Source organism: Papio anubis, chromosome 14 (genome assembly GCF_008728515.1).
Source record: "Papio anubis isolate 15944 chromosome 14, Panubis1.0, whole genome shotgun sequence".
Lineage (NCBI taxonomy): Eukaryota > Metazoa > Chordata > Mammalia > Primates > Cercopithecidae > Papio > Papio anubis.
The window spans coordinates 72709807-72736641 of NC_044989.1; the positions used below are offsets into that span (position 1 = coordinate 72709807).

The window sequence follows — 26835 nt, forward strand, 5'->3', positions numbered from 1 at the left end:
AATGAAAACACATAAAGGCATATAGATAAAGAAATGCTAATTATAACAAATTATAATAAATAACATTTCCATGCCTGTTTCAAATGATTTTATATATATTATTTCATTTGACTTTATAACAGTAATGTGAGACAAATATAGCAGGAATTAGTATTTCTAGCTTATTGATGGGCTCCGAGAGGTTAAATGAATTGATTCATTCACTCTCGTGGCTTGAATTATCATACAAATATATGCTGAGGCTACCAAATCATCTCTACCATAGATTACTGCAATAGCCTTCTAACTAGTCTCTGAGGCTACTGCGAAATGCAAGTTCCTTCTGCAAATACAAATCTAATAGAGTCACCCTCCTATTTAAAATCCATGATTTCTCATCTTATCTCCAGCCTCCAACCATGGTATTTTGCATAGAGCAGTGCCCAAATTGTATCTGCTGACTGAATGAGCAGATTACTGAATTAATGTTGGTAACAAGTGGTTGAGCTGGAATATGAATCTAGACTTCCTCATTTTGAATATTCAAAGAGAAAGCATAGGAAATTCCAAACCCAGACACAGACTGAACATCCTAGAGCATGAGAGATACAATAGCTTAAGTTAGATCTAGAAGCTAGTAGGCAATCAACACCTGCTGGTGTTTAAATCTCAGTTTCTCTGCCAGGATCCAGTGCTCTAACGTTTAAAACCAAATATAAAACATACAAACATACAGAGATCTAAGATGAAATCCACACAAAGCAGAAAAACACAGAGGTCATTATCAATTTTTAAAGAAAAAGTGATGACTTCATCACACCTAGTAAATTTTGTGACTTCCACCTTAGAGTTATTTGATTTGGTAGCCTGTCAGCAAGAATTACCTAACAATAATACTCCTGTTACATAATGGCACCCTAAGCAGTAGTTACCATCTGTAGAAAAGAGCTGAACTGATTAATTGTAAAATAATCAAGCTGAGAATCAGAAAATCATCAGTTCTGGATCATACCTTTAAGGACAGCCATAGAAGTTTCACAGACAACTACCAAGAAGCAAAATCAATGTATTATACCAAATTAAACCTGTCACAAACTGTGACAAAGTTCCAAGTACTCTGCAAAAGACCTTCTGAGACATGCTGGATATGCTTAATATGAATTAGCAGATTTGCTAGCTGCTGCTACTGATGATGATGATGATGATGATGACAAAAATAGGAGCAGCTAATAATTAGTGCATACTTACTGCTTTGCCACACAATGAAATATAGCCTTTCATGTATTGTCTCATTTAATCCAAACCCTCTCATCTTTATAATATTCAGTACTATTATTATTCCTACCTCATAAATGGAGTTGTAAGGGGTTAAATAATTTACATATGGTAACACTAAAAGTAAGTGGGAACCAGAATCCATTCTGTTGAAGTGACTCTAAAATCTATATTCTTAATGACTACATTATCCTAGCTGAATATCTCAGGCTCTTGGTAGTGCGTATAACACCTCTATGCATTTGGGACCTAAGAAAATGGCAGACCTGACCTCATATTCAAAAACATTCAAGGTATATTCACATTTTATCTTGTCCACAGTTTGATTTCTTTTAGGACCTATACAGTTCTTCCAAGGACTCACAGACAAAAAGGGAAAATACCTCATGCACAAACCACTGGGTAGAAAGATATAAGTGTTAATTATCTTGTCATTTGGGACTGCTTTTATACGCCTCTGTATAGTTACTTGAATTTTATGTATCATTTCCTTAAGATTTTTTTATAGACCACTGAGCATCTAAAGAAAAAAAATGAGGGGGGTGGTATAGGGAAAAACATAGAATAGAGTTCTTTCTTTTAAAGTAAAATAAATGTCCATGAAAAGTTTCTTGACAGACAAATTACTGCCAATCAGGAATGAAACATTAAATTCTAAATCAATGAACCTTAGTGGCTCCACAATATATGAAGAAAAAAATTTTCAGTGCTGATATTATGGTTATTCGTGGACTGTCATGCCCTTGAAATGTTGGCTTCAATTTGATTTTAAGTCTGAAAGGTTATTATAAATACCAAATGGCTTTTCAGATAAGATATTGGCTCTCTGGAATCTCTTGTACATGGTTAACAAACTCTTGTGTTTCCACTTTTTCATTAAATGCTCTTTTAGTCTTAACTGAAAGCTGGCTCTGCATTAAGGATGCAGATTCTCCTTCAGCTCTCTCAAGAAGAAGCTGCTCATTCAAAATCAGGCCTTAAAATGGTCATTATTCTTACTCTTCAGTGCTTCTCCCAGTCCATCATCACTCCTACTGAAAGTGCATATATTTTAGCTTTATCATCCTTCATCCCTGTTTCTCTCTTATTTCTGTAAAAAATGCAGTCTTGTAGTTGGTCATTCCCCAAAATTCACCAGACTTTGTTATTTAACCAGTGGTATTGGTTGATTGCCTACACCAAAGCCCTTTCCTTCATTTCTTTATAAGAGAATGAGCTTCTACTTTTTCCTCAAAGTTCAGAAAAGAATGACTTCATTCTCATCTCAAGAATCAATTTTGATTGTTTTAGCCAATCATTATGTTTTCAATCTCCTACTAAATAACTGATTAAGACAGAGGAATGTGAAACAATTTTGGCTAATTAGATGCAAGGAATGTGGGGGGCAACTTCTAGAAACGGTTCTGTTGCTATTGTATATTACCATGTCTAGATGAAAGGCATAGGAGTGTGCTTCTTTCTGAATGGTAAGATTAGGGTAGTTTTTATTTTCTTCCTGTACTTTTTTTTCCCCCACCATTTTCCATAATCAATAGATATTTCATTAAAAAAAAAACCCTAAAAATCTTAAAAAGTATTCACTTGTTTCTGCTACTGATTATGATAAACTAATAGGCACAGCACCAATCTTTCCAGTGTAAAAACATCCTGGAAACCTAGAAAACTGTACAAGGAGTCTGAAAAAATGGTTTTAGATACTGGACAAGAGGTAATGCAGAATTATGATCCCACAGACATAATGATACTGAGAACAGGAGAGCAAGCGAGGAAAGCTACCCTAGAGGCAGCTTCCAGGCTGTGCTACAAAGCAGGCAAAGGGAGAGAACTGAAACAGAACATGGTTGTCTTACTAAGTTGAAAAGTCAGAAACTAGAGCCCAGGAGTTCAAGGCAACAATTATTTACAGGACTGAGTATCAGAAAGGAGGATGTTGCAAAAGAGAGCATCCAGGAAAATTACAGAAGGGTCCTTTCGGTATTTGGTGGAGTACTAATTTGTGTATGTACAGGAGGCAATTACCAAAGGCTGGAGAAAGAACCATTAGAAATGAAAAGGAAAAGAATTTGTGAAAGTCTTACAGGGATGACCATACTTTGTGTTTCCACCAGCCAGAGTTTAAAGACCTCTGAGCTATCCAAAGCATCAAGCAGAATTCTCCCAAGGGTACTGCTTTAGAATTGGTGACAAATTAGACCTAGACAAAAAGCTGCTATGGACCCGCTATATACTTGAGAAAGTATCGAATGAATCCAATTGCAAATAACTAAAATCTACGTCAGAACAAAATATAATATTATTTAAAGAATTACAACAAAATACAGCATCCAACAATATGAAATGTAAAATTTCAGGAATCCAGTAAACAATGACCAGGATGCAAAGAAACAGGACAATATGACCTATAATCCGGTGAACAATATCAATAACCTGGAAAATATACACATGATGGCACTGGTAGAACAGGACTGTTACATAGCTATTACAAGAATGTTCCATGTGTTAACAAGGTAGAGGAACAGGAATATTATGAAGAAAGCAATAGAAGATATCAAAAAGAACCAAATGGAGTTCATATAAAAGTGAAAAAATAAAACCACCTCAAATGACAAATACACTGAAAACAGATAAGCAGCAGATTAGATATTGCAAAAGGAAAGTTCAAAGAACTCGAAGACATCAATAGAAAGCATTCAAAGAGAAGTGCATAAAGAAGAAAAGAAGATTAATAAGAAAATAAACAGAATATCAATAACTTACAGGACAATGTGAAGTGGTCTAAAATATATGTAAAGGAAGTTTCAGACAAAAAGGAGAGATAGAAAAGATATTCAAAGAAATAATGGCAAAAGCCTTCTCAAATTTAATAAAAGGCATAAACTTGCATGTCCAAACTCAATGAATTCTAAACAGAATTAACCTAAAGAATCCCACAGAAAAGACACAGTCTAATGAAATTGCTGAGAACCAGTGATGAAAATCTCAAAAAAGTAGAGAAAATGAGACATAATTTGTACAAAGAAATGAAGATAACAAAAAACATCATCAGAAACTATATCAATCAAAAGAAAATAGAACTCTTTAAAATGTTGAAAGAAAAAAACAACCCTGTTAACCTAGAATTCATTATACAGTGAAAATATATTTCTGAAGATTTTACCAGAAAAAAAAAGTTTAGAGAATTTAACATAAGTGGAATTGTACTATAATGTACATTGAAGGAAGCTCCTCAGTAGAATAAAAATGATATCAGATAGAAATCTGAATCTGCACAAAGATAAGAAGAATGCAGAATATAGTAAACACATGGGTAATTATGAAATATATATTAATCATTTCTAGACGTTTTATAAAACAAATGAGTGTTTAAAGCAAAGATGCAGTAATAATGTATTGTGGGGTTTATAGACTATGTAGAAGTAATATGTATAACAACAATAGTACAAAGGACAATAGATAGAAGAAGAACAATACTTTTGTAAGAGTCTTACATTAATGCAAAATGGCATAATATTATTTTAAGGTATTCTGTGTTAAAGATGTATATTGTAAATCCAGGAACAAAAACTAAAATATAAAATAAAGAGTTTGAGCTAATAAACTATAGATCACATAAAAAACACCAGTTAATCTAAAAAAAAAAAAAGCAATGAAAGAAGAAAAACGAACAAAGTATGAAAAAGGAAATAGAAAATGCATAGCAAGATGATAGATTTAAGCCCAAGCATACTGAAAATTACATCCAGGAGGTAGAACAAGATGGCAGAATATAAGATTACATCATTTGTCTGATCCCCCCTCCCCAACCCCACCCCTGCAGGAACACCAAATTTTAACAACTATCTGCAGACAGAAAAGCACTGGCACAAGAATCAAAAACCAGGTGAGTAATCACGCTACCTATATTTTTACATCATATCGCTAAAAAAGGCATTGAAGATGGGCAGAAAGACAATCTTGTATTGCTGACGCCACCCCTCCCCCAGCCCCTGGCAGTGGCTGAATGGCCTGGAGAGTTTGTGCTCTTAGGGAAGGGAGAGTGCAGCAACTGGGGGACTTTACATTGACCTCAGTCCTGCCCTGTCACAGTGGAGAAAAAAGTTGTGCTGGCTGGGCTCAGTCAGAACCCACACGTGGAGGGAACATTTGGACCAGACCTAGCCAAAGGAGAATCATCCATTCCCGAGGTCAGAACTTGAGTTCTCAGCAAGCCTCATCACCACAGGCCAAAGTGCTCTGGGGTCCTAAGCAAACTTGAAAGACAGTCTAGGACACAAGGAATGCAACTCTAAGGCAACTCTTAGTGTTGGGCTGGGCTCAGAGCCAGAGGATTAGGGTGGTATGTGACCTGGGCAGTAACCCAGCCACGGCGGCTAAGAGAATGCTTGCGCCACCTCTCTGCCAATCCCAGGCAGTGCAGCTCATAGCTAGAAAATGAGTCCTTCCTTCCGCTTAAGAAGAACAGAATAGAGAGGACTCTGTAATGTGTCTTAGATACCAGCTCAGCCACAGTAGGATAGGGCACTAGGCAGAGTCATGAGGCCCCCATTTCAGGCCCTAGAACACAGTAACCAATAACAAGTAACAAGATTGAAACCATAATAAAAAGTACCCAGTAAAGACAAGCCCGGGACCCAATTCACTGCAGAATTCTATCAAACATCTAAAGAAGAACTAATAGTAATCCTACTCAAACTGTTCTGAAAAGTAGAGGAGGAAGGAATACTTCCAAACTCATTCTACAAGGTCAGTATTACCCAGATACTAAAATCAAAGACACATCAAAAAAGAAAACTACATGCCAATATCTCTGATGAATATTGACATAAAAATTCTCAACAAAATACTAGCAAACTGAATTCAACAATACATTAAAAATATCATTCATCATGACCAAGTGGGATTTATCCCAGGGATGCAAGGATGGTTCAACATACACAAGTCAATCAATGTGATACAACATACAAAGGGAATGGAGGACAAGAACCATATGATCATTCCAACTGATGCTGAAAAACATTTGATAAAATTCAACATCCCTTCCTGATAAAAACCCTAAAAAATCTGGGTGTTAACATTACCTCAACAAAATGAAAGCCATATATGACAGATCCACAGCTAGTATCATACTGAATGGAGAAAAACCAAAAGCTTTTTCTCTAAGAAGTGAAACACAACTAGGATGCCTACTTTCACCATTGTTATTCAACATAGTATTGAAAGTCCTGTAGAGCAATTAAACAAGAAAAAGAAAAAAGGGTCATCCAACTCAAAAAGGAAGAGGTCAAATTATCCTTGTGTGCAGATGATATATTATATTTACAAAAACCTAAAGCCTCCACCCAAAAAATGATTAGAATTGATAAATTCAATAAAGTTGCAGGATACAAAATCAGTGTACAAAACTCAGTAGCAGTTCTATATGCCAACAGTGAACAATCTGAGGAAGAAATAAAAAAGTAATCCCCTTTGTAATAGCCACAAATAAAATTAAATACCTAGGAATTTACTTAGCCAAAGAAGTACAAGATCTTACAAACTATAAAATACTGATGAAAGAAATTAAAGAGGACACATACAAAAAAATGCAAAGATATTGCATGGTCATGGATTGGAAGACTCAATATTGTTAAAATGCCCATATTACCCAAAGCAATCTACAGGGTCAATGCAATTCCTATCAAAGTACCAATGGCATTCTTTACAGAAATAGAAAAAACAATCAGAAAATTTATATGGAACCACAAAAGACCCAGAATGGCCAAAGATATCCTGAGCAAAAAGAACAGAACTGGAGGAATCATATTACCTAACTTCAAATCATATTACAGAGCTATAGTAATAAAAACAGCATGGTACTGGCATTAAAACAGACACACAGACCAATGGAACAGAATAGAGAACCCAGAAAAAAATCCACATACCTATAGTAAATTCCTTTTAGACAAAGATGTCAAGAACACACACTGGCTGGGCACGGTGTGTGGTGGCTCACACCTGTAATCCGAGCACTTTGGGAGGCCAAGGTGGGCGGATCATGAGGTCAGGAGACAGCATCCTGGCTAACACGGTGAAACCCTGTCTCTACTAAAAACACACAAAAAATTGCCAGGTGTGGTGGCACGTGCCTGTAGTCCCAGCTACTCGGGAGGCTGAGGCAGGAGAATTGCTTGAACCTGAGAGGCAGAAGTTACAGTCAGCCGAGATTGCACCACTGTACTCCAGCCTGGGTGACAGAGCAAGACTCTGTCTCAAAAAAGGAACACACACTGGGGAAAAGACAGTCTCTTCAATAAATTATGGTGGGAACACTAGAAATCCATATGCAAAATAATGAAACTAGACCCCTATCTCTTGCCATGTATAAAAAGCAAATCAAAATGAATTAAAGACTTAAATCTAAGATGTCAAACTATGAAAGTACTACAAGAAAACATTGGGGAAACTCTTCAGGATATCAGACTGGGCAGACATTTCTTTTTTTGAGATGCAGTCTCACTGCAATGCCCAGGCTGGAGTGCAATGGAGCAATCTCAGCTCACTGCAACCTCTACCTCCCAGGTTCAAGCAATTCTCCTGCCTCAGCCTCTCGAGTAGCTGGGATTACAGGCGTGCGCCACCATGGCCAGCTAATTTTTGTGTTTTCAGTAGAGACGGGGTTTCACCGTATTGGCCTGACTGGTCTGGAACTCCTGACCTCAAGTGATCCATCCGCCTTGGCCTCCCAATGTGCTAGGATTACAGGCATGAGCCACCGTGCCCAGCCTGGGCAGACATTTCTTAATTAATACCTCATAAGCACAGGAAACCAAAGCAAAAAGGGACAAATGGGATCATATCAAGTTAAAAGGTTTATGCACAACAAAGGAAATAATCAACAAAGTGAAGAGACAACCCACAGAATAGTAGAAAATATTTGCATACCATCCGACAAGGAATTAATAACCCAAATATATAAGGAGATAAAACACTCTATAGGAAAAAACCCCTAATAATCCAATTTAAAAATGAGCAAAATAATTGAATAACCATTTCTCAAAAGAACACACACAAATGGCAAACTGGTGTACGAAAAGGTGCTCAACATAATTGACCATTAGACAAATGTAAATCAAAACTACAACGATATAGCACTTCACTCCAGTTAAAATGTCTTTTATCCAAAAGATACGCAATAACAAATGCTGGAAAGGATGTGGAGAAAAGGAAACTCTCATATACTGTTGTTGTGAATGTGAATTAGTATAACCACTATGGAGACGGTGTGGTGGCTCACTCCTATAATCCCAATACTTTGGAAGGCCGAGGCGAGTGGATCACAAGAGGTCTGGAGTTCGAGACAAACCTGGGCAACATGGCGAAACCCCATCTCTACTAAAAATTACAGAAATTATCCAGGCATAGTGGCATGCACCTGTAATTCCAGGTACTCAGGAGGCTGAAGCACTAGAATCGTTTAAGCCTGGGAGGCAAAGATTGCAGTAAGCCAAGTCACGCCACTGTATAGCCTGCGCCTCCAGAGTGATACCCTGTCTCCAAAAAAGAAAAAAATCCACTATGGAGCATAATTTGGAAGTTCCTGAAAAAAGTAAAAATACAGATATCATAAGATCCAGATCCAGCAATCCCACTGCTGGGTATTTATTCAAATGAAAGAAAATCAGTATATCAAAGAGATTTTATATCTCCACACTCATATTTCTTGCAGCACCATTCACAATAGCCAAGATTTGGAAGCAACCTAATTGTCCATCAACAGATATATGGAGAAAGAAACTGTGGTACTTACACACAATGGAGTACTATTCAGCCATTAAAAAAAAAATACTGTCATTTGTAACAGTGATCCTGTCATTTTAATGAACTGGAGGTCATTATGATAAGTGTTAAACCAGGCACAGAAAGACAAACATTGCATGTTCTGACTTATATGTAGGATCTAAAAATCAAAACAATTAAACTCATGAAGATAGAGAGTTGAAGGATGGTTATCAGAGGCCAGGAAGCAGAGTGTTGAGAGGGGAAGTAGGGATGGTTAATGAGTACAAGATACTTAGAAAAATGAATAAGACCTAATATTAGCACAACAGGGTGGCAATAGTCAAAATAATTTAATTGTACATTTTAAAATAACTAAAAGAGTATAATTAGATTGTAACACAAATGATAAATGCTTAAGGACACAGATATTCCATTTTTCACAATGTGATTATTACACATTGCATGCCTGTATCAAAATATTTCATGTACTCCATAAATATATATACCCACTATATACCTACAAAAATTAAAAAATTACATTCAATATAAGTCACCTAACAACCCAGTGAAAAATAAAAGATTCTCATATTGAATAAAAAAGCAGAACCTGGCCGGGCGCAGTGGCTCACGCCTGTAATCCCAGCATTTTGGGAGGCCGAGACGGGCGGATCACGAGGTCAGGAGATCAAGACCATCCTGGCTAACATGGTGAAACCCCGTCTCTACTAAAAATACAAAAAAATTATCCGGGCGTAGTGGCAAGCGCCTATAGTCCCAGCTACAGGCTGAGGCAGGAGAAGGCTGAGGCAGGAGAATGGCGTGAATCTGGGAGGCGGAGCTTGCAGTTAGCGGACATCACACCACTGCACTCCAGCCTCTCAAAAAAAAAAAAGCAAAACTTGACTATAAGCTGTATACAACTTTATATTTTTTAAAAAAATTTAAAAGATAAAGATAGAAAAGGATATACTTATGCAAACACAACAAGGTCATAAGGAAGTTGAGTGGGTCAATACCAGTATCCCAAAAAGTATATTTTTTTCAAATAACACATATTACTAGGGATAAACAGGGTCATTTCATCATAATAATAATCAGTGCATCATAGGGAAATATCAGTTCTAAGTAGTATGCACCCAATAACAGAGCTTCAAAATGCATTAACCTGATAGAATGGAAACTGACAGGATTGATATTGATAAATATAACTGAAGATTTCAACTCTTCTCAGTAATTAATAAACCAACTACAAAGAAAGTCAGAATGAATACAGGAGATTTGAATAACACTGTCGATCAACTTTACCCACGTGATGTCTATAGGCTACTCCACACAGTAACAGCAGAAAACACATTCCTTCTAAGTGCAAATGGAACATTTTACTAGATCATATACTGGGTCATAAAACAAGTCTCAGCAAATTTAGAAGAACTGAAATTATATAAAGTATGCTCTCTGATCAAAATGAAAGTAGACTAGAAACCTAAAACAGAAGTATTAATAGATCTAAAAATTTTCTAAATATTTGGGAAGTAACACATTTCTAAATAACCCATAGGTAAAACACAAAAGTAATTTGAAAATACTGAAATGAATAAAAATTAAAACATGACACATTAAAATTTGTATACTGTGGCTGAAATAATACTTAGACAATAATTTCTAACACTAAAATGCTCATATTAGAAAAGAAGAAAATCTCAAATAAATTATCTAAGTTTCTACCCAAAAGAAACTAACAAAAGAAGAGCAAATAAACGAGAAGTAAGCAGAAGAAAGAAAACAGTGGAAATGAGATAGCTAGAAATTAGCTAGGCACCTGTTAAGAAAGGCTCAAGCCTTCTTCATGTGGTCTTTCCACATGAGCTTGCTTAAGTTTCTTCAAGCTTGGAAGCCTCAGCATAGATAGACTTTTTACACAGCAGCCAAGATGGAGGCAGCACCATTCTTTACGGCCTTGCCTCAGAGTCACGAAGGGCCACTTCTGCCATATTCTGTTGGTTACAGTCAACTCACAAGCTTTCCCAGATTCAAGGGGAGGGGAATTAGATGCCATTTCGTAATGAAGTAGTCTCAAGATTCTAGAAAAAAATGTGGTAAGGGAGATACTGTTGTAGACATCTTTGAACAATGTAATCTATATTATAGATCTGGGGTGACATATAGTATCATTTCCATTTACCCTGAAAACTACCTTTTACATTTGTGTAGTGCAAATCTGGTGACAAATTCAACTACTGTTTATCTGAAAATGTCTTTATTTTCTGTTTATTTTTGAAAGATATTTTCACAAGATACAGAGTTTTCATTGACAGGTTTTGTTTTGTTTTTCTTTCAGGACTTTACAGATATTCTACTACCTTCTGGTTTGCACTGTTTCTGGTAAGTTGGCTGTAGCTCTTATCACTGTTCTTCATTATGTAATACGCCTTTTCTTCTTTGGCTGCTTTAAAATTTTTCTCTTTGTTATAGTTTATTTAGCAATCTGATTACAATGTGCCTCAGTGTAGCTTTCTTTGTATTTATCTTGCTAAAGTTTTTTGAGCTATTTAAATTAGTGTGTTAATACTGTTTCTCAAACCTGAGAAACTCTGAACCCAGTTATGTACTATGTCCATCTTATCTCTTAAATTACTGACTATATTAAATTATTTTAAGCCCCTGTCTGAAATTTCCAACATATGTGCCATCAGTGGATCTATTTCTATTGTCTATCTTTTCTTCTGTTACGGGTAACATTTTCTTGCTTCTCTGCGTGTCAAATTTTAGCTTTTTGCTGTAAAACTGTGTATGCTATGTGCTTGAGAGTGTGGAATTGTCTTTTCTTCCTCATCCTTCAAAGGCCGTTGAGTTTTATTGGAAGGCCTTTTTTTTTTTTTTTTTTTTTTTTAATCGGCAGAGTCACTTTATCTTGCGAAATTGTTAGGGTCAAGAGTAGCTCTTGGGGTTAATATTCAAAATATGTCAAAAACTCACACTAAACAGCAAGAAAAATAACTCGATTAAAGAATAGGTAAAGGACCTGAATCAACATTTCTCAAAAGAAGATATGCATATGGCCAACAGGAATATGAAAAGATGCTCGGAATCACTAATTATCAGGGAAAGGCAAATTAAAATCATAATGACACATCAATTCATACCTAATAGAATAGCTACTATCAAAATGACAAGAAATAACAAGTGTTGAAAAGGATGTGAAAAAAAGGAAATCCTTGTGCATTATTGGTGGAAATGTAAACTAGTACAGCCATTAAGAAAAACAGTATGGGAATTCCTCAAGTAGTTTTAAAGTATACAACTACCATATGATTCAACAATCCCACTACTGAGTATATATTCAGAGAAGATGAAATCAGTTTGCCAAAAAGATATCTGCACTCCTATGTTCACTGTAGCATTATCACAATAGCCAAGATATGGAATCAATCTAAGTGTACATCAGTGGAGGAATGCATAAAGAAAATGTAATATAAATAGACAATAAAATATGGAATATTACTCAAACTTTACAAAGATGGAAATCCTGTCATTTGTGACAACATGGATGAACCTGGAGGACCTAATGTTAAGTAAGAAAAGGCACAGAAAGACAAATAGTGCATAACCTCACCTATACATGGAATCTACAAAAGTTGAACTCATAGAAGTAGACAGCAGAATGGTGGCTGCCAATGAACTCATAGAAGTTGAGTCATATTGATCAAATAATATAAAATTTCAGTTAGGAGAAATAAGTGCAAGAGATCTATTATACAACATTGTGACATTAGTTAATAACAATGTACTGAAATCTTGAAAATTGCTAAGAAAGGAGACTTTGTTTTTTTAACCACCCAAAAAAGTATATGAAGTAATACATATATTAACTAGCTCAATTTAGCCATTCCACAATGTATATATATTTCAAAACAACAAATGTACATGATGAACATATACAATTAAGAAAAAAAAACAGAGGAGCTCCTCCTCTAGAGCTTTGAGTAGCACTCTTAAGACATCATCTTCTGGGGTCTTACTGAATGCAAAAGATGTTTAGCTGGACTCCTTCATTCTGGTTGGTCAGAATTCCAATGTTTCCGTGTATGTTTCCAGTGACCTTTGGCACCCTTATTCATCTCACAGACTTCCAGTGGCTGTTCTCTGCCAAGCCTCACAGAGTTTCACTCTGCACATGGCTACTAAATTTTTTACCAAAGACTCAAGGGCTCTCCAGTGCTGATTAATAGAACTACTTCTTTGAACAATTCCTGCTCTCTGGTACCTTGCTCCACCAATCCCAGCTGTCATACCAGCCCTATAAGCCAATCTCTGGGATTTTGCTTTTGTCTTTTCTTTGTAAAAACACTGCTTTTTGTTTGGGCTTTACTTTCCTATGTTACTATTTAGACAGTGTCCCCAGACAGAAAAATGGGGAGAATGGCAAGATTACCTTATGTGTTTCCCTTTCTTTGAAGTATCACTGCCTTTTTATGTCTTCTGTCAAATGCATGAATAGGGTTGCTTCATGTAGTTCATTCAATTTTATAATTGTTTATGGCAAAAGGGTAACTTTAATACCTTTTACTCTGTGATGGCTATAACTGGAAGTCCTATTAATGCCTTTTTAAATTAAAAATAGCATTGCCAATAAAACCTTAATTTCCACATATCAAAAGTCAAGCAAAGGAAACCAGTAAGTAGTAAAATAAAAATGTGGGCCAAGGGTGTGAGCAGACTCATATAATTTCCCATTAGTTTAATTTTCTTAGAATAAAAAAAATTCCAAGAGTCATATCATTTCTTGTTCATTTTCATTTCTCACTGACAGCTCTTCATTCTTTCCTAACCAAAGCCTAATTTTGCATTCAACTTCGAGTAGATCATTTATGATGAGTCAACTATGCCAATAATGATGCTCCTATTTCACTTTGTCAGATACTCAATCTCCCAGCCTCCCATAGAGCTGGAAGTGATCATATGGCAATGTTTTGTTCAATGAGACATATAGGAAAGTTTGTCAGGGATCTCCTTAAAAGGTTCTTATTTTCTTAATAAAAGGAATAGGTGAAGACTGGTCCATTTCCTGTCTTGAATGTGGGTCTCTTCTGACTGTAATATAAATGAAAATGAAGAGTTCACACTCTAATTATACCAAAGGAGGAGAAACGAAAGACCTGGGTCCATAATGACATCACTAAGCAACTAAACCAATACAGCAACTGTCTGCCTTTGAGAAAAATAAAATTTATTTGTTTAAGCCACTCTAAGTTTTTTATTTCTTATAATAGAAAACATTTCTGATTAATTAATGCACACAGCATTTGTTCTTTAGACTAACAAGAGTTTGCATATAAGATGTAGCTAGTTTTTAAATAGAATATTAGAAGAAAGGTGTTAGAAGCTACATTCTTTTGAAGCCTTTGGACCAATTGGGTTTTCTTTAGTGTCTATTAAATGCACGCCTCCCTTATATCACCCTATAGATTGCAAACTTCCTTGTAGTTAGAGATCTTCTCTTTTAAATATGGATCTAAGCACTTCTGGGAGTTCAAATTAGCTTGCTGATAAACTCTATTTCTAGATGTTCTATAAGTTATCTCTGTTATCTAGGTATTCTTTGACTCCATTAGGAACAAGGACCCTAAACACCTAAAACATTTTTCCCCCCACAGAAATGAGTTTGCTGGTAAGACAAACAAGCACAGGGATGGTCATTGTCTTACGTTCACATTCTCTGACGTCCAAGTTGAACTGCTGTAATGCTCCCAAGGTGAGCTGCCGCACTTCAGCTTCCAACAAAAGTTGCATCAAGGATGTAGCTAAATGCTTGCAAGCTGACATACACGCTGTCTGGGCCACCTTTCCCTGAAATATAAGAGTGTAAATCATAAAGTTAATGAATCTAACATAAATTAAAATAAAATTTCAACAAAACTTAAAATCACTTCTTTTTCAATTAGGAATTTCCCTAAAGTTCTCCTCATCATAATACCCTTCCATTCAAATAATCCTGGAATTAACATCTGATGGCAATCATCTTATATAATAGCTCCATCACCATCAGTAGCTGTAACACTAAGGTGAAATTCACAAAGCCCAGTTATTTAATCAAGAATTACTTCTTTTCTAAATTGAAAGCAGACAAACAATATTGGAAATGTTAAGTAAAGTGAGAAACAATATTCTACAATATTGTAGAATACAGTATTCTACAGAGAATAAATTTCAGAAACTTCCTTCCAAGTTAAAAAATTCTTGAAAATCAAATGTGAACAATAATCCCTACTGTATCTAGAAACCAGTGTTTACTGCTTAATGATTTAACACATATAAAATGAAAATAATTATGGCCGGGCGCAGTGGCTCACGCCTGTAATCCCAGCACTTTGGGAGGCCAAGGTGGGTGGATCACAAAGTCAGGAGATCGAGACTATCCTGGCTAACACGGTGAAACCCCGTCAAACCCCGTCTCTACTAAAAATACAAAAAATTAGCCAGGCGTGGTGGCGGGCTTCTATAGTCCCAACTACTTGGGAGGCTGAGGCAGGAGAATTGGCATGAACCTGGGAGGTGGGGCTTGCAGTGAGCCAAGATCGCGCCACTGTACTCCAGCCGGGGGACAGAGTGAGACTCCGTCTCAAAAAAAAAAAAAAAGAAAAGAAAAGAAAGTAATTATTTAAAACAAAAAGGTTACCTGAAAAAAATAATTGAGGGGATGCATTTTGTTTTCTTAGAAAATACTGAGATTTATGAATATAAACTCTAGGTCAATTTTGAAAATATGGATTTTAAAATTAATATTTTAGTGTCTTCTTTAAAAGATTCAAGGTACTCTACATTTAGTGAATTATATAAATTTCATATCTGTTATTTATCATCTTTTTCAAAAGACAGGATGATATATGTTTTAAAAAGACTATGATCAATTTAGTGAATCATCCTTCTTTTTTGAAATTACAAAATCTTTCAGCCATACAGAAAAATACAGAATCATAAGATGAATACTTACGTATCCCCTAAACATTACAAATACAGTTTAAGACCCTGTGTGACCTCCTTAATCATTTTCCTCCCACTCCCCAGAGATGACCATTATTGGTATTAGGCATCCCATTTGTTTTTTAAAAGTACTATTATGACAAGTATATAACCAGAAACAATATGTTGTATTATTTTACATATTTTGAAACTTTCTCTAATATTACGTAGGTCCTTCTGCAACTTCCTTTTTCAGGTGAATATTATGAATGTGAAAATTTTGAAGTGTATTGCATCTAGTTGTAGTTTATTCCTTTAATTGTTCCATAGTATTCCTTTTTCGAAGTATACCACAATTTATTTGGCCATTCCTCTTATGCTGGATATTTAGGTTATTTCTTTTTCTTTCTTTCTTTTTGTTTTGGCTATTATAAACAGAGTAAGTCAGTTCTAGTAAGAGATCATGAAAATGAAAGAGCATGACTACAGTGTCCCTTTTATATGTTTTTTCATATGTTATACTGGGTCAGTATGATTCTAGCAGGCTTTAAACAGAAAAACTATAAATAAAAAATATCATAATACATTTTAAAACTTACATAATTTTATATAATTTGGATAATTTCTTTGGAATTACTTTTTGAAGCTACTAGGATGAGGGGTATGAAGACTTGTGATCCATAATGTATATGCTTGTATGTAAAGACAAACACAAGTGAAAGCTAGACTCCCAAATATCTGGTTAAATGACTCTGCTTATGGTATGTTCTGATTTACATTGTCCCTAGATATTTCGTAGAGTATTACTTCATTGCATAATCATCAGCACTTTTATAAGTTTTTCTGCTAATTTTTCTACTAATTAAACAAAAGATATTTTATGGATTTTATGTCTTTGATTACTTTGTGGAATTGAATATTTTCTAAATTTGTATTTATTTGACTAAAATCTTATTTGTAGCATAAAAAATAATGATGACCTATTTTAGTATACAGACTATACATTTTCCTCATCTCTATGGTTTCATCTGTATTTTCTGATGGGCCACACTCTGGATGATTTAAAACAACAAAGGAGTTAATTTAGAGATCAAGTAGAACAGATACAATAGAGGCAAAAACAAATTCTAAAGAGAAAAGTCACATCATAAAAGAAATCCACATTAAATTACTTGGTTTTAATTAAACCCACTAGAGACCTAAGACAGGCACCTCCAAAGAAAAACAGGGTTCAACATAATGGTCAGGCTATGCCCACTATGAACTTTCAGAGGGGACAAAGGTGTGAGACCAGCAAAACTTACTAAACATTATTCCCCATGGCTTGCTTTTGTCAACTTTGTTGAAAATCAGATGGTCATAAGCGTGTGGAATTATTTCTGGGCTCTCTATTCCATTCCATTGGTCTGTGTGTCTGTTTTTGTACCAGTACCATGCTGTTTCGGCTACTGTAGCCCTGTGGTATAGTTTGAAGTCAGGTAACGTGATGCCTCCAGCTTTGTTCTTTTTGCTTAGAATTTCCTTGGCTATTCAGGGTCTTTTTTGGTTCTATATAAAGTTTTAAATAGTTAATTTCTAGTTCTATGACGAATGTTATTGATAGTTTGATAGGAGCAGCAATGAATCTGTAAATTGCTTCGAGCAGTATTGCCATTTTAACTATATTGCGTCTTCCTACTCAGGAATATGGAATGTTTTACCATTTTTTGTGTCATTTCTGATTTATTTGAGCAGTGTTTTATACTTCTCATTGTAGAGTTCTTTCATGTCCCTGGTTAGCTGTATTTCCAGGTATTTTATTCTTTTTGTGGCAATTGTGAATGGGATTGGGTTCCTGATTTAGCTCTCCACTTTGCTGCTGTTGGATGCTATTGATGTACAGGAATGCTACTGATTTTTGTACATTGATTTTGTATCCTGAAACTTTGCTGAAGTTGTTTATTAGCTCAAGGAGCTTTTAAGCAGAGTAGCCATATACAGAAGATTGGAATCAGACTCCTTCCTTATACCATATACAAAAATCAACACAAGATGGATTAAAGACTTAAATGTAAAACCTAAATCTATAAAAACCTTGGAACATAACCTAGTAAACACCTTTCTGGACAAGGGAACTGGCAAAGATTTCATGACGAAGACCCTATAAGCAATTGCAACAAAAGCAAAAACTGAAAAATGGGATTGAATTAAACCTAAGAGCTTCTGCACAGCAAAATAAACTATCAACAGAGAAAACAGAAAACCTACAGAATGGAAGAAAATATTTACAAACTATGCATCTGACAAAGGTCTGATATCCACAATCTATAAGGAACTTAAACAAATGTACAAGCAAATAAACAAACAAACCCCCTTAAAAAGTAGGCAAAGGACATAAACAGCCACTATTCAAAAGAAGTCATACATGTGGCCAACAAGCATATGAAAAAATGCTCAATATCACCAATCATTAGAGAAATGTAAATCAAAACCAAAAGGAGATATCATCTCATACCATTCAGAATGGCTATTAGAAAAAAAAAAATTTTTAAAAACAGACGCTGGCAAGGTCGCAGAGAAAGAATACTTATACACTGCTGGTCAGAGTGTAAATTAGTTCAGCCATCGTGAAAAGCAGTGTGGTGATTCCTCAAAGAACTAAAAACAGAGTACCCATCAACCCAGCAATCCTACTATTGAATATATAACCAAATGAATATAAATTGTTCTACCATAAAGACACATGCACACGTATGTTCACTGCAGCACTATTCACAATAGCAAAGTCATGGAATAAACCAAAATGCCCATCAACAGTAGACTGAATTAAAAAATTAGGTACCTATACACCACGGAATACTACACAGCCATAAAGAAAGAATGAGATCATGTTCTTTGCAGCAACATGGAAGGCACTGGAGACCTTTATACTTAGCAAACTAAAGCAGGAACAGAAAACCAAATGCCTCAGGTTCTCACTTATAAGCAGGAGCTAAATAAAGAGAACACATGGTCACAAAGAGGGGACTAACAGATGCTAGGGCCTGCTTGAGGGTGGAAGATGAAAGAAGTGAGAGATCAGAAAAAATACCTATCAGGCACTATGCTTACTACCTGGGTGACGAGATAATCTGTACACCAAACCCTCATGACATGAGTATACCTATATAACAAACCTGTCTGTATACTCCTAAACCTAAAAGTTAAAAGAAAACAAACAAAAAATGAAAACAAACAAAAAAAGGTGTGAGACTCTATAGCTTTTCAACAGTGAGAGTAGGAATAGAGTGAATGAATGAAGCAAGACTAAAGCAGATGCCCAGAGACAGCATAGCAGATCAGAAATCAGAGAAAAGGTTAAGAAACTGCCATCTCTTGGGAAATACTACACACCAGATGTGTTACACTTAGGCACTTGATATATTTATGTAATCCTCACAATTACCCCCCAAAATTGGTATTATTCTTTTCTTGTACATAAATAAACTAAGACTCAATGAACTTAAGAAATTTACACAAACTCATACAATTATTAGGTACTTCTACCCAATTCTTTTTTTTTTTTTTTTTTTTTTTTTTTTTGAGATGGCGTCTCGCTCTGTCGCCCAGGCTGGAGTGCAGTGGCGCAATCTGGGCTCACTGCAAACTCTGCCTCCTGGGTTCGGGCCATTCTCCTGCCTCAGCCTCCGAAGTAGCTGGAACTACAGGCACCCGCCACCATGCCCAGCTAATTTTTTTTGTATTTTTAGTAGAGACGGGATTTGACATCTTAGCCAAGATGGTCTCGATCTCCTGACCTCGTGATCCACCCACCTTGGCCTCCCAAAGTGCTGGGATTACAGGCTTGAGTCACCGCGGTCTACCCAATTCTTAATCTGTGTCATTCCATAGATATATCTAGGTAATACATCACCTAAAAAGAAGTTATGTATTATAATGTGTCAGTGTATTACACTGAAACAGTTGGGCTAAACAGTTTCAGAAAATAACAGGGGGAAAAGGTGGTGGTAGTTCAGGAGCCAATTCTTCAAATGCAGAGTATCTGCTGGGTCATACTTTTTAACTTGTGGCCTAACATCCTTATCTAGAGCAAGATAGACACTTAAAGGACCTACTAAGCTGAACATTGAGATGATAAGAAAATCAAAGAGTTAAAAGCCCAATAAAGTCAGAGGCTGAGAAAACAGCATTTGAAAGTCTTGTTTTAGTGGCCAATAGAGACTAACAAGGAGAACCAAAGGTGACTGGGTAAAATGAAAATAGGATTGTTGGTCAGGCACCGTGGGTCAAGCCTGTAATCCCAGCACTTTGGGAGGCCGACATGGGCGGATTACGAGGTCAGGAGATCGAGACCATCCTGGCTAACATGGTGAAACCCCGTCTCTACTAAAAAATACAAAAAACTAGCCGGGTGAGGTGGCAGGCGCCCCTAGTCCCAGCTACTCCGGAGGCTGAGGCAGGAGAATGACGTGAACCTGGGAGGCGGAGCTTGCAGTGAGCCGAGATCCGGCCACTGCACTCCAGCCTGGGCAACAGAGTGAGACTCTGTCTCAAAAAAAAATTTTTCAGGGTCAGAAAGTACCAAGTTTGAACTTTTGTCTTTATCATTTGTTAGCTGTGTAATTTTGGTAAGCTATTTTATGCTTCTGACTCAATACTCATCTCAACATATTAAATCACATTAACTTTAACATTAACATGAAATATAGATTTGGTTTTCAAGACTGTATCAATATATATCAATCTGCTGTGTGCAATGGTTCACGCCTGTAATCCCAACACTTTGGGAGGTCGAGGCAGGTGGATCACATGAGGCCAGGAGTTCAAGACTAGCCTGGTCAACATGGTGAAAGCTTGTCTCTACTAAAAATACAAAAATTAGCCAGATGTGGTGGCATGCACCTGTAGTCCCAGCTACTTGGGAGACTGAGGCATGAGAATCGCTTGAACCTGGGAGGTGGAGGTTGCAGTGAGCCGAGATTGCACCACTGCACTCCAGCATGGGTGATAAAGCAAGATGCTATCTCAAAACAAACAAACAAACAAACAAACTATATATATATAAAATATTGTTTATATATATATATAACATGTATATGTTTAGCTCTCTATTGATAAATACAGATCAAAGATGGAAGATCTCAAATATCTATCAAAAGCTAAACACATACATGTTATGTTACTCTGATATACTAGATTATTTAATTGCCCTCCAACCATTTTCCAAACTACTTTTTCTCAAGCTAATTCTTTATTTCCAAACAAAACTATAATTGCAGAAATGTATGGCTTCATTGTTAAATATTTTTCTTTTTCTTTTTTCTTTTTTTTTTTTTTTTGAGACAGACTCTCACTCTGTTGCCCAGGCTGGAGTGCGGTGGCGCGATCTCACCTCCGCTTCCTGGGTTCAAGCAATTCTCTGCCTCAGCCTCCCAAGTAGCTAGGATTACAGGTGCCTGCCACCACACCTGGCTAATTTTTTTGTATTTTTAGTAGAGACAAGGTTTTACCATCTTGGCCAGGCTAGTCTTGAACTCCTGATCTCGTGATCCACCTGCCTTGGCCTCCCAAAGTGCTGGGATTACAGCCATGAGCAACGGCGCCTGGCCTGTTAAATATTTTTCTAGTCCTAGAAAGCAATTTGGAGCTTTGCTAATTCACAGTCCATCTCCACTCTTTCTCATTTCTGCTATCCATTAAAATGCTGTTCATAGGCTTTCTAAGAAAGAATAAACACAGACTCAAGCAATAACAAACAATTACAAGGCAATAAAAATTGGTGGTTTCACCTTTTCATTAAGTATTCTTAATATGATGCTGACTCATATTAAGAAGCTTACAGCCAAAATCTATAGGACAATGTATGAATTTGGAACATAAGAAAACCTAATCTGACAAAATTTCCTATAAAACTGTCATCAATTGTCCTATAAAATTGTACCTCTAGGAACAATTTCAAGTCAGTCATAATTATGTATAGGCTATTATACCTTATGAAACTATGTAAATACCAGGGCAAAGAGATTGCACAATAATAAAGACAGGATGTCAGACAAGAGGAAAAATGAGCTATCACATCATATTTTGAACATATGAAAAATCTGTGATTTGGGGAGGTTTGGGACACAAGGTCTTGCAACTAATTCTATAGGCAAAATCATGCTGCCTCTCAATGCATTTGTAATATTTATGCACTCCAAGACAGTCAATAAATATCAACTACAAGAAATGAAAGTCAACTACGAAAGCATTTAAGTAGTTTATACTATTTCTCAATCTAGTTACAATAACTTTTTGTAAGATTTAAGAAGGGCAGAGGAGTAAACCTGTAAGAAAATTCATGTTAATTCAGAAGTCCAGATATTATCATAGTGATAACCAAAACTAGGCCTAAGTTAATACTCATAAAAATTCTCTTTTTATTTTTACCATGTAACTCTTTGGTAGCCAAATCAACTCATTTCCTTAAAAATATGCCCCAGATTCATATTCTGTAATTAAAATCACCCTCTTTAATTCCTACTCTTTCCCTATTTACTGTCTTGCACATTCAACTTATACCATAACACTTTGTACTGGAAGATACATGCACTGTTATTTCACGAATGTACATTAACTTAAAAGGTACATAGTTTGCTCTTGAGACAAATGAAAATGGAAACAACATACCAGAACTTATGGGAGACATAAAACAGCAGGTGTTAAAAGGAACGTTTATAGCAATAAATGCCTACATCAAAAAAGACGGAAGATCTCAAATAAACAACCTAATATTATACCTCAAATGAACTAGAAAAACCAAGAATAAACTAAGCCCAAAGTGAGTAGAAAGAAGGAAATAATAAAGATCAGAGTAGAAATAAATAACATAAAACTAGAAAAACAAAAGAAAAGATCAACAAAATTAAGAGTTGGCTTTTTGAAAAGGAAAACAAAATCAACAAACTTTTTAACTATACTAAGAAAAAGAGAGATGACTCAAATAAATAAAACAGAAATGAAAAAGAGGCATTAAAGTTAAGTATACAGAAATACAAATGATCATAAGAGGCTACTATGAACAAATACACACCACCAAATTGGATATCCTAAAATAAATAGATAAATTCCTAGACATACAAACTACCAAGATTAAATCATGAAGAAATAAAAAATCGAAATAGATGAATAATGACTAAAGAGCAATTGAATCATTGATCAAAACCTTCTACAAAAGAAAAGGCCAGAACCTGATGGCTTTACTGGTGAATTCCACTAAACATCTAAGTAAAAACTATTACCAATCCTTCTCAAACTCTTCCAAAAAAACCGAAGAGGAAGGAAAACCTCCAAACTAATTTTATGAGCCCATCACGATCCTGATACATAAACCAGATAAAGATAATACCAAAAAAGGAAAATTATAGGTCAATATAACTAATAAACATAGATGCAAAAATTCTCAGCAAAATACTAATAAACTGAATTAAATAGCACATTAAAAGGAATATTTACCACGATCAAGTGGGATTTATCTCTGGGATGAATGAATGGTTCAACATATGCAAATCAGTAAGTGGGACACATCACATTAACACAATGAAGGACAAAAACTACATGCTCATCTCAGTAAATGCAGAAAAGGCATTTGAAAAAACTCAACATCCTTTCATGATAAAAAAGCTCTCAACGAATTAGGTATAGAAGGAATGTAACTTAATACATTAAAAGCCATATATGACAGTCCTATAGCTAATATCATACACAAAAGAGAAAAGCTGAAATCATTTTTTTGTAAGATTAGGAACAAGACGGGGCGTGTACTCTCATCATTTCTAATCAACACAGTTCTGGAAGTGCTAGCCAGGGGAGTTAGTCAAGAGAAAGAAATAAAAAGCATCCAAATTGAAAATGAAGTTAAATTGTTCACCGACTGTTTGAAAAATAAATATGATCTTGAGAGGTGAAGCCGGCTGGACTTCTGGGCAGGTGGGGACTTGGAGAACTTTTCTGTCTAGCTAAAGGACTGTAAACACACCAATCAGCGCTCTGTGTCTAGCTAAAGGTTTGTAAACGCAGGGATCAGCACTCTGTAAAAACGCACCAATCAGTGCTCTGTGTCTAGCTAAAGGTGTAAACACACCAATCAGCCCTCTGTAAAAACGCACCAATTAGCGCTCTGTGTCTAGCTAAAGGTTTGTAAACGGACCAATCAGCACTCTGTAAAATGGACCAATCAGCAGGACGTGAGTGGGGCCAAATAAGGGAATAAAAGCTGGCCACCCCAGCTAGCAGTGGCAACCCGCTCGGGTCCCCTTCCACACTGTGGAAGCTTTGTTCTTTTGCTCTTCACAATAAATCTTGCTGCTGCTTACTCTCTGGGTCTGCACTACCTTTGTGAGCTGTAACACTCACTGCGAAGGTCTGCAGCTTCACTCCTGCAGTCAATGAGACCATGAACCCACTGGGAGGAACAAACAACTCTGGACGCACCACCTTTAAGAGCTGTAACACTCACTGCCAAGGTCTGTGGCTTCACTCCTGAAGTCAGCAAGACCATGAACCCACCAGAAGGAAGAAACTCCGACACATCTGAACATCTGAAGGAACAAACTCCAGACACACCATCTTTAAGAACTGTAACACTCACTGCGAGGGTCTGCGGCTTCATTCTTGAAGTCAGCGAGACCAGGAACCCACTGAAAGGAACCAATTCCGGACACAATCGTATATAGAGAGAAATCTAAAAATTCTACCAAAAACTGTTAGAACTAATAAACAAATTCAGTAAAGTTGCAGGATACAAAATAAACATGCAAATATCAGTTGTGTTTCTATACACTAACAACAAACTATCTGAAAAAGGAATCAAGCAAAAAATCCCACTTACGACAACTATTTAAAAAACTATTTAAAAAATTTAGCTAAAGAGATGAAATATTTGTATAATTAAAAGTATAAAACAATACTAAAAGAAATTTAAGAAGACACAAATAAATGGAAAGACGTATCATGTTCATGAATTGAAGGAATTAATATTGTTAAAATGTCCATTCTACCCAAAGTGATCTACAAACTCAATACAAGCCTTATCACAATACCAATGACTTTTTAAAAATAAATAGAATAAATAATGCTAAAATTCATATGGAACCACAAAAGACCCCAAAAGCCAAAGCAATCTTTTACAGAAATAATGAAGATGGAGTTGTCACACTACCTGATTTCAAAATCCAATACAAATCTATACTAATCAAGACAGTATGGCACTGGTGCAAAAACAGATACACAGACCAGTGGAACAGAACCAGGGCTCCATAATAAATCCACACATTTATGGTCAAAAAATTTTTGATAAAGATACCAATAACACACAATGGGGAAAAGACTCTTCAATAAATGGTGCTGAGGAAACTAGATATCCACATGCATAAGAATGAAATTAGTCCCTCATCTCACATTGTAAACAAAAAATAATTCAAAATAGATTAAAGACTGAAACATAAGACCTGATATGAAACTACTAGAAAAATATAGAGAAAAAGCTCCATGACATTGATCTGTACAATGACTTTTTTTTTGTATATGACCACAAAAGTACAGGCAACAAAAACAAAAACAGACACATATGATTACATCAAACTAAAAAGCTTCAGGACAGCAAAGGAAATAATCAAAAGTGTGAAGAGAACCTACAGAATGGGAGAATATACTTGCAAACCACACATCTGATAAGGTGTTAACATCCAAAATATATAAGGAACTCAAACTCAATGACAAGAAAACAAATAAACTGATTAAAAAATGGGCAAAGGATCTGAATAGACATTTCTCAAGAGAAGACACATGAATAGCCAAGATGTATATGAAAACATGTGCAACATCACTAGTCATCAGAAAAATGCAAATTAAAACCACAATGAGATACCACCTCTCATTTGTTACAATGAATATTATCAATAAGACAAAAGGTAACAAGTGTTGGTGAGAATGTGGAGAAGAGTGAACCTTTGTAAACTGTTGGTGGAAATGCAAATTAGTATAGCTATTATTGAAAACAGTATGGAAGTTCCTCACAAAATTTAAAATAGTATTACTATGTGATCCAGTAATCCTACTACTGAATATATACCCAAAGGATATGAAATGAGCATGTCAAAAAGACACCTGCACTCCCATGGTCATTGGAGCATTATTCCCAATAGCCAAGATACGGAGATTACCTATTGTCCATCAATGGATGAATGTAAAAAGAAAATCTGCTATATATATATATATATGTATGTGTGTATACACACACACACACATATATGTATGTGTGTATACACACACACACACACACACACACACACACACAGTGGAATACCATTCAGTCTTTTTTTTTTTTTTAGACAGAGTCTTGCCCTGTCACCCAGGCTGGAGTGCAGTGGCACGATCTCGGCTAACTGCGATCTCTTCATCCTGGGTTCAAGCAATTCTCCTGCCTCAGCCTCCTCAGTAGCTGGGACTACAGGTGTGCAAAACCACGCCCAGCTAATTTTTATATTTTTAGTAGAGATGGGGTTTCACCATGTTAGCCAGACTGCTCTTGAATTCCTGACCTCAAGTGATCCGCTCACCTCAGCTTCCCAAAGTGTTGGGATTACAGGTGTAAGCCACTGCACCTGGTACCATTCAGTCTTATATTGTATACTTGAAAATTCATAAGAGTAGTTTTAAGTGTTCTGCATTAAAAAAGGATAAGTATGTGAGGTAATGCACATATTAAATACCTTGGTTTAGCCATTCCATAATACATACATTTATCCAACATCATATTGTACATCATACATATACACAATTTTTATTTGTTGATATGGTTTTAATATGTGTCCCCACTAAATATCATGTTGAACTGTAAAAAAT

General features: G+C 35.9%; 1 protein-coding gene across 4 annotated transcripts in view; it reads right to left on the reverse strand.

Moving 5' to 3' along the window:
• Positions 1-26835, reverse strand: part of EXOC6B (exocyst complex component 6B) — a 680715-nt gene that overhangs the window by 202364 nt on the left and 451516 nt on the right. For 3 of the 4 annotated variants that reach the window (XM_031655579.1, XM_031655578.1, XM_031655577.1), the window contains one exon: positions 14718-14859. In XM_031655579.1, the coding sequence (XP_031511439.1) occupies positions 14718-14859 (142 nt within the window). Of the gene's footprint in view, positions 1-12889; positions 14104-14717; positions 14860-26835 lie in introns of those variants that run through there. The other variant, XM_031655580.1, reaches the window with a different exon arrangement.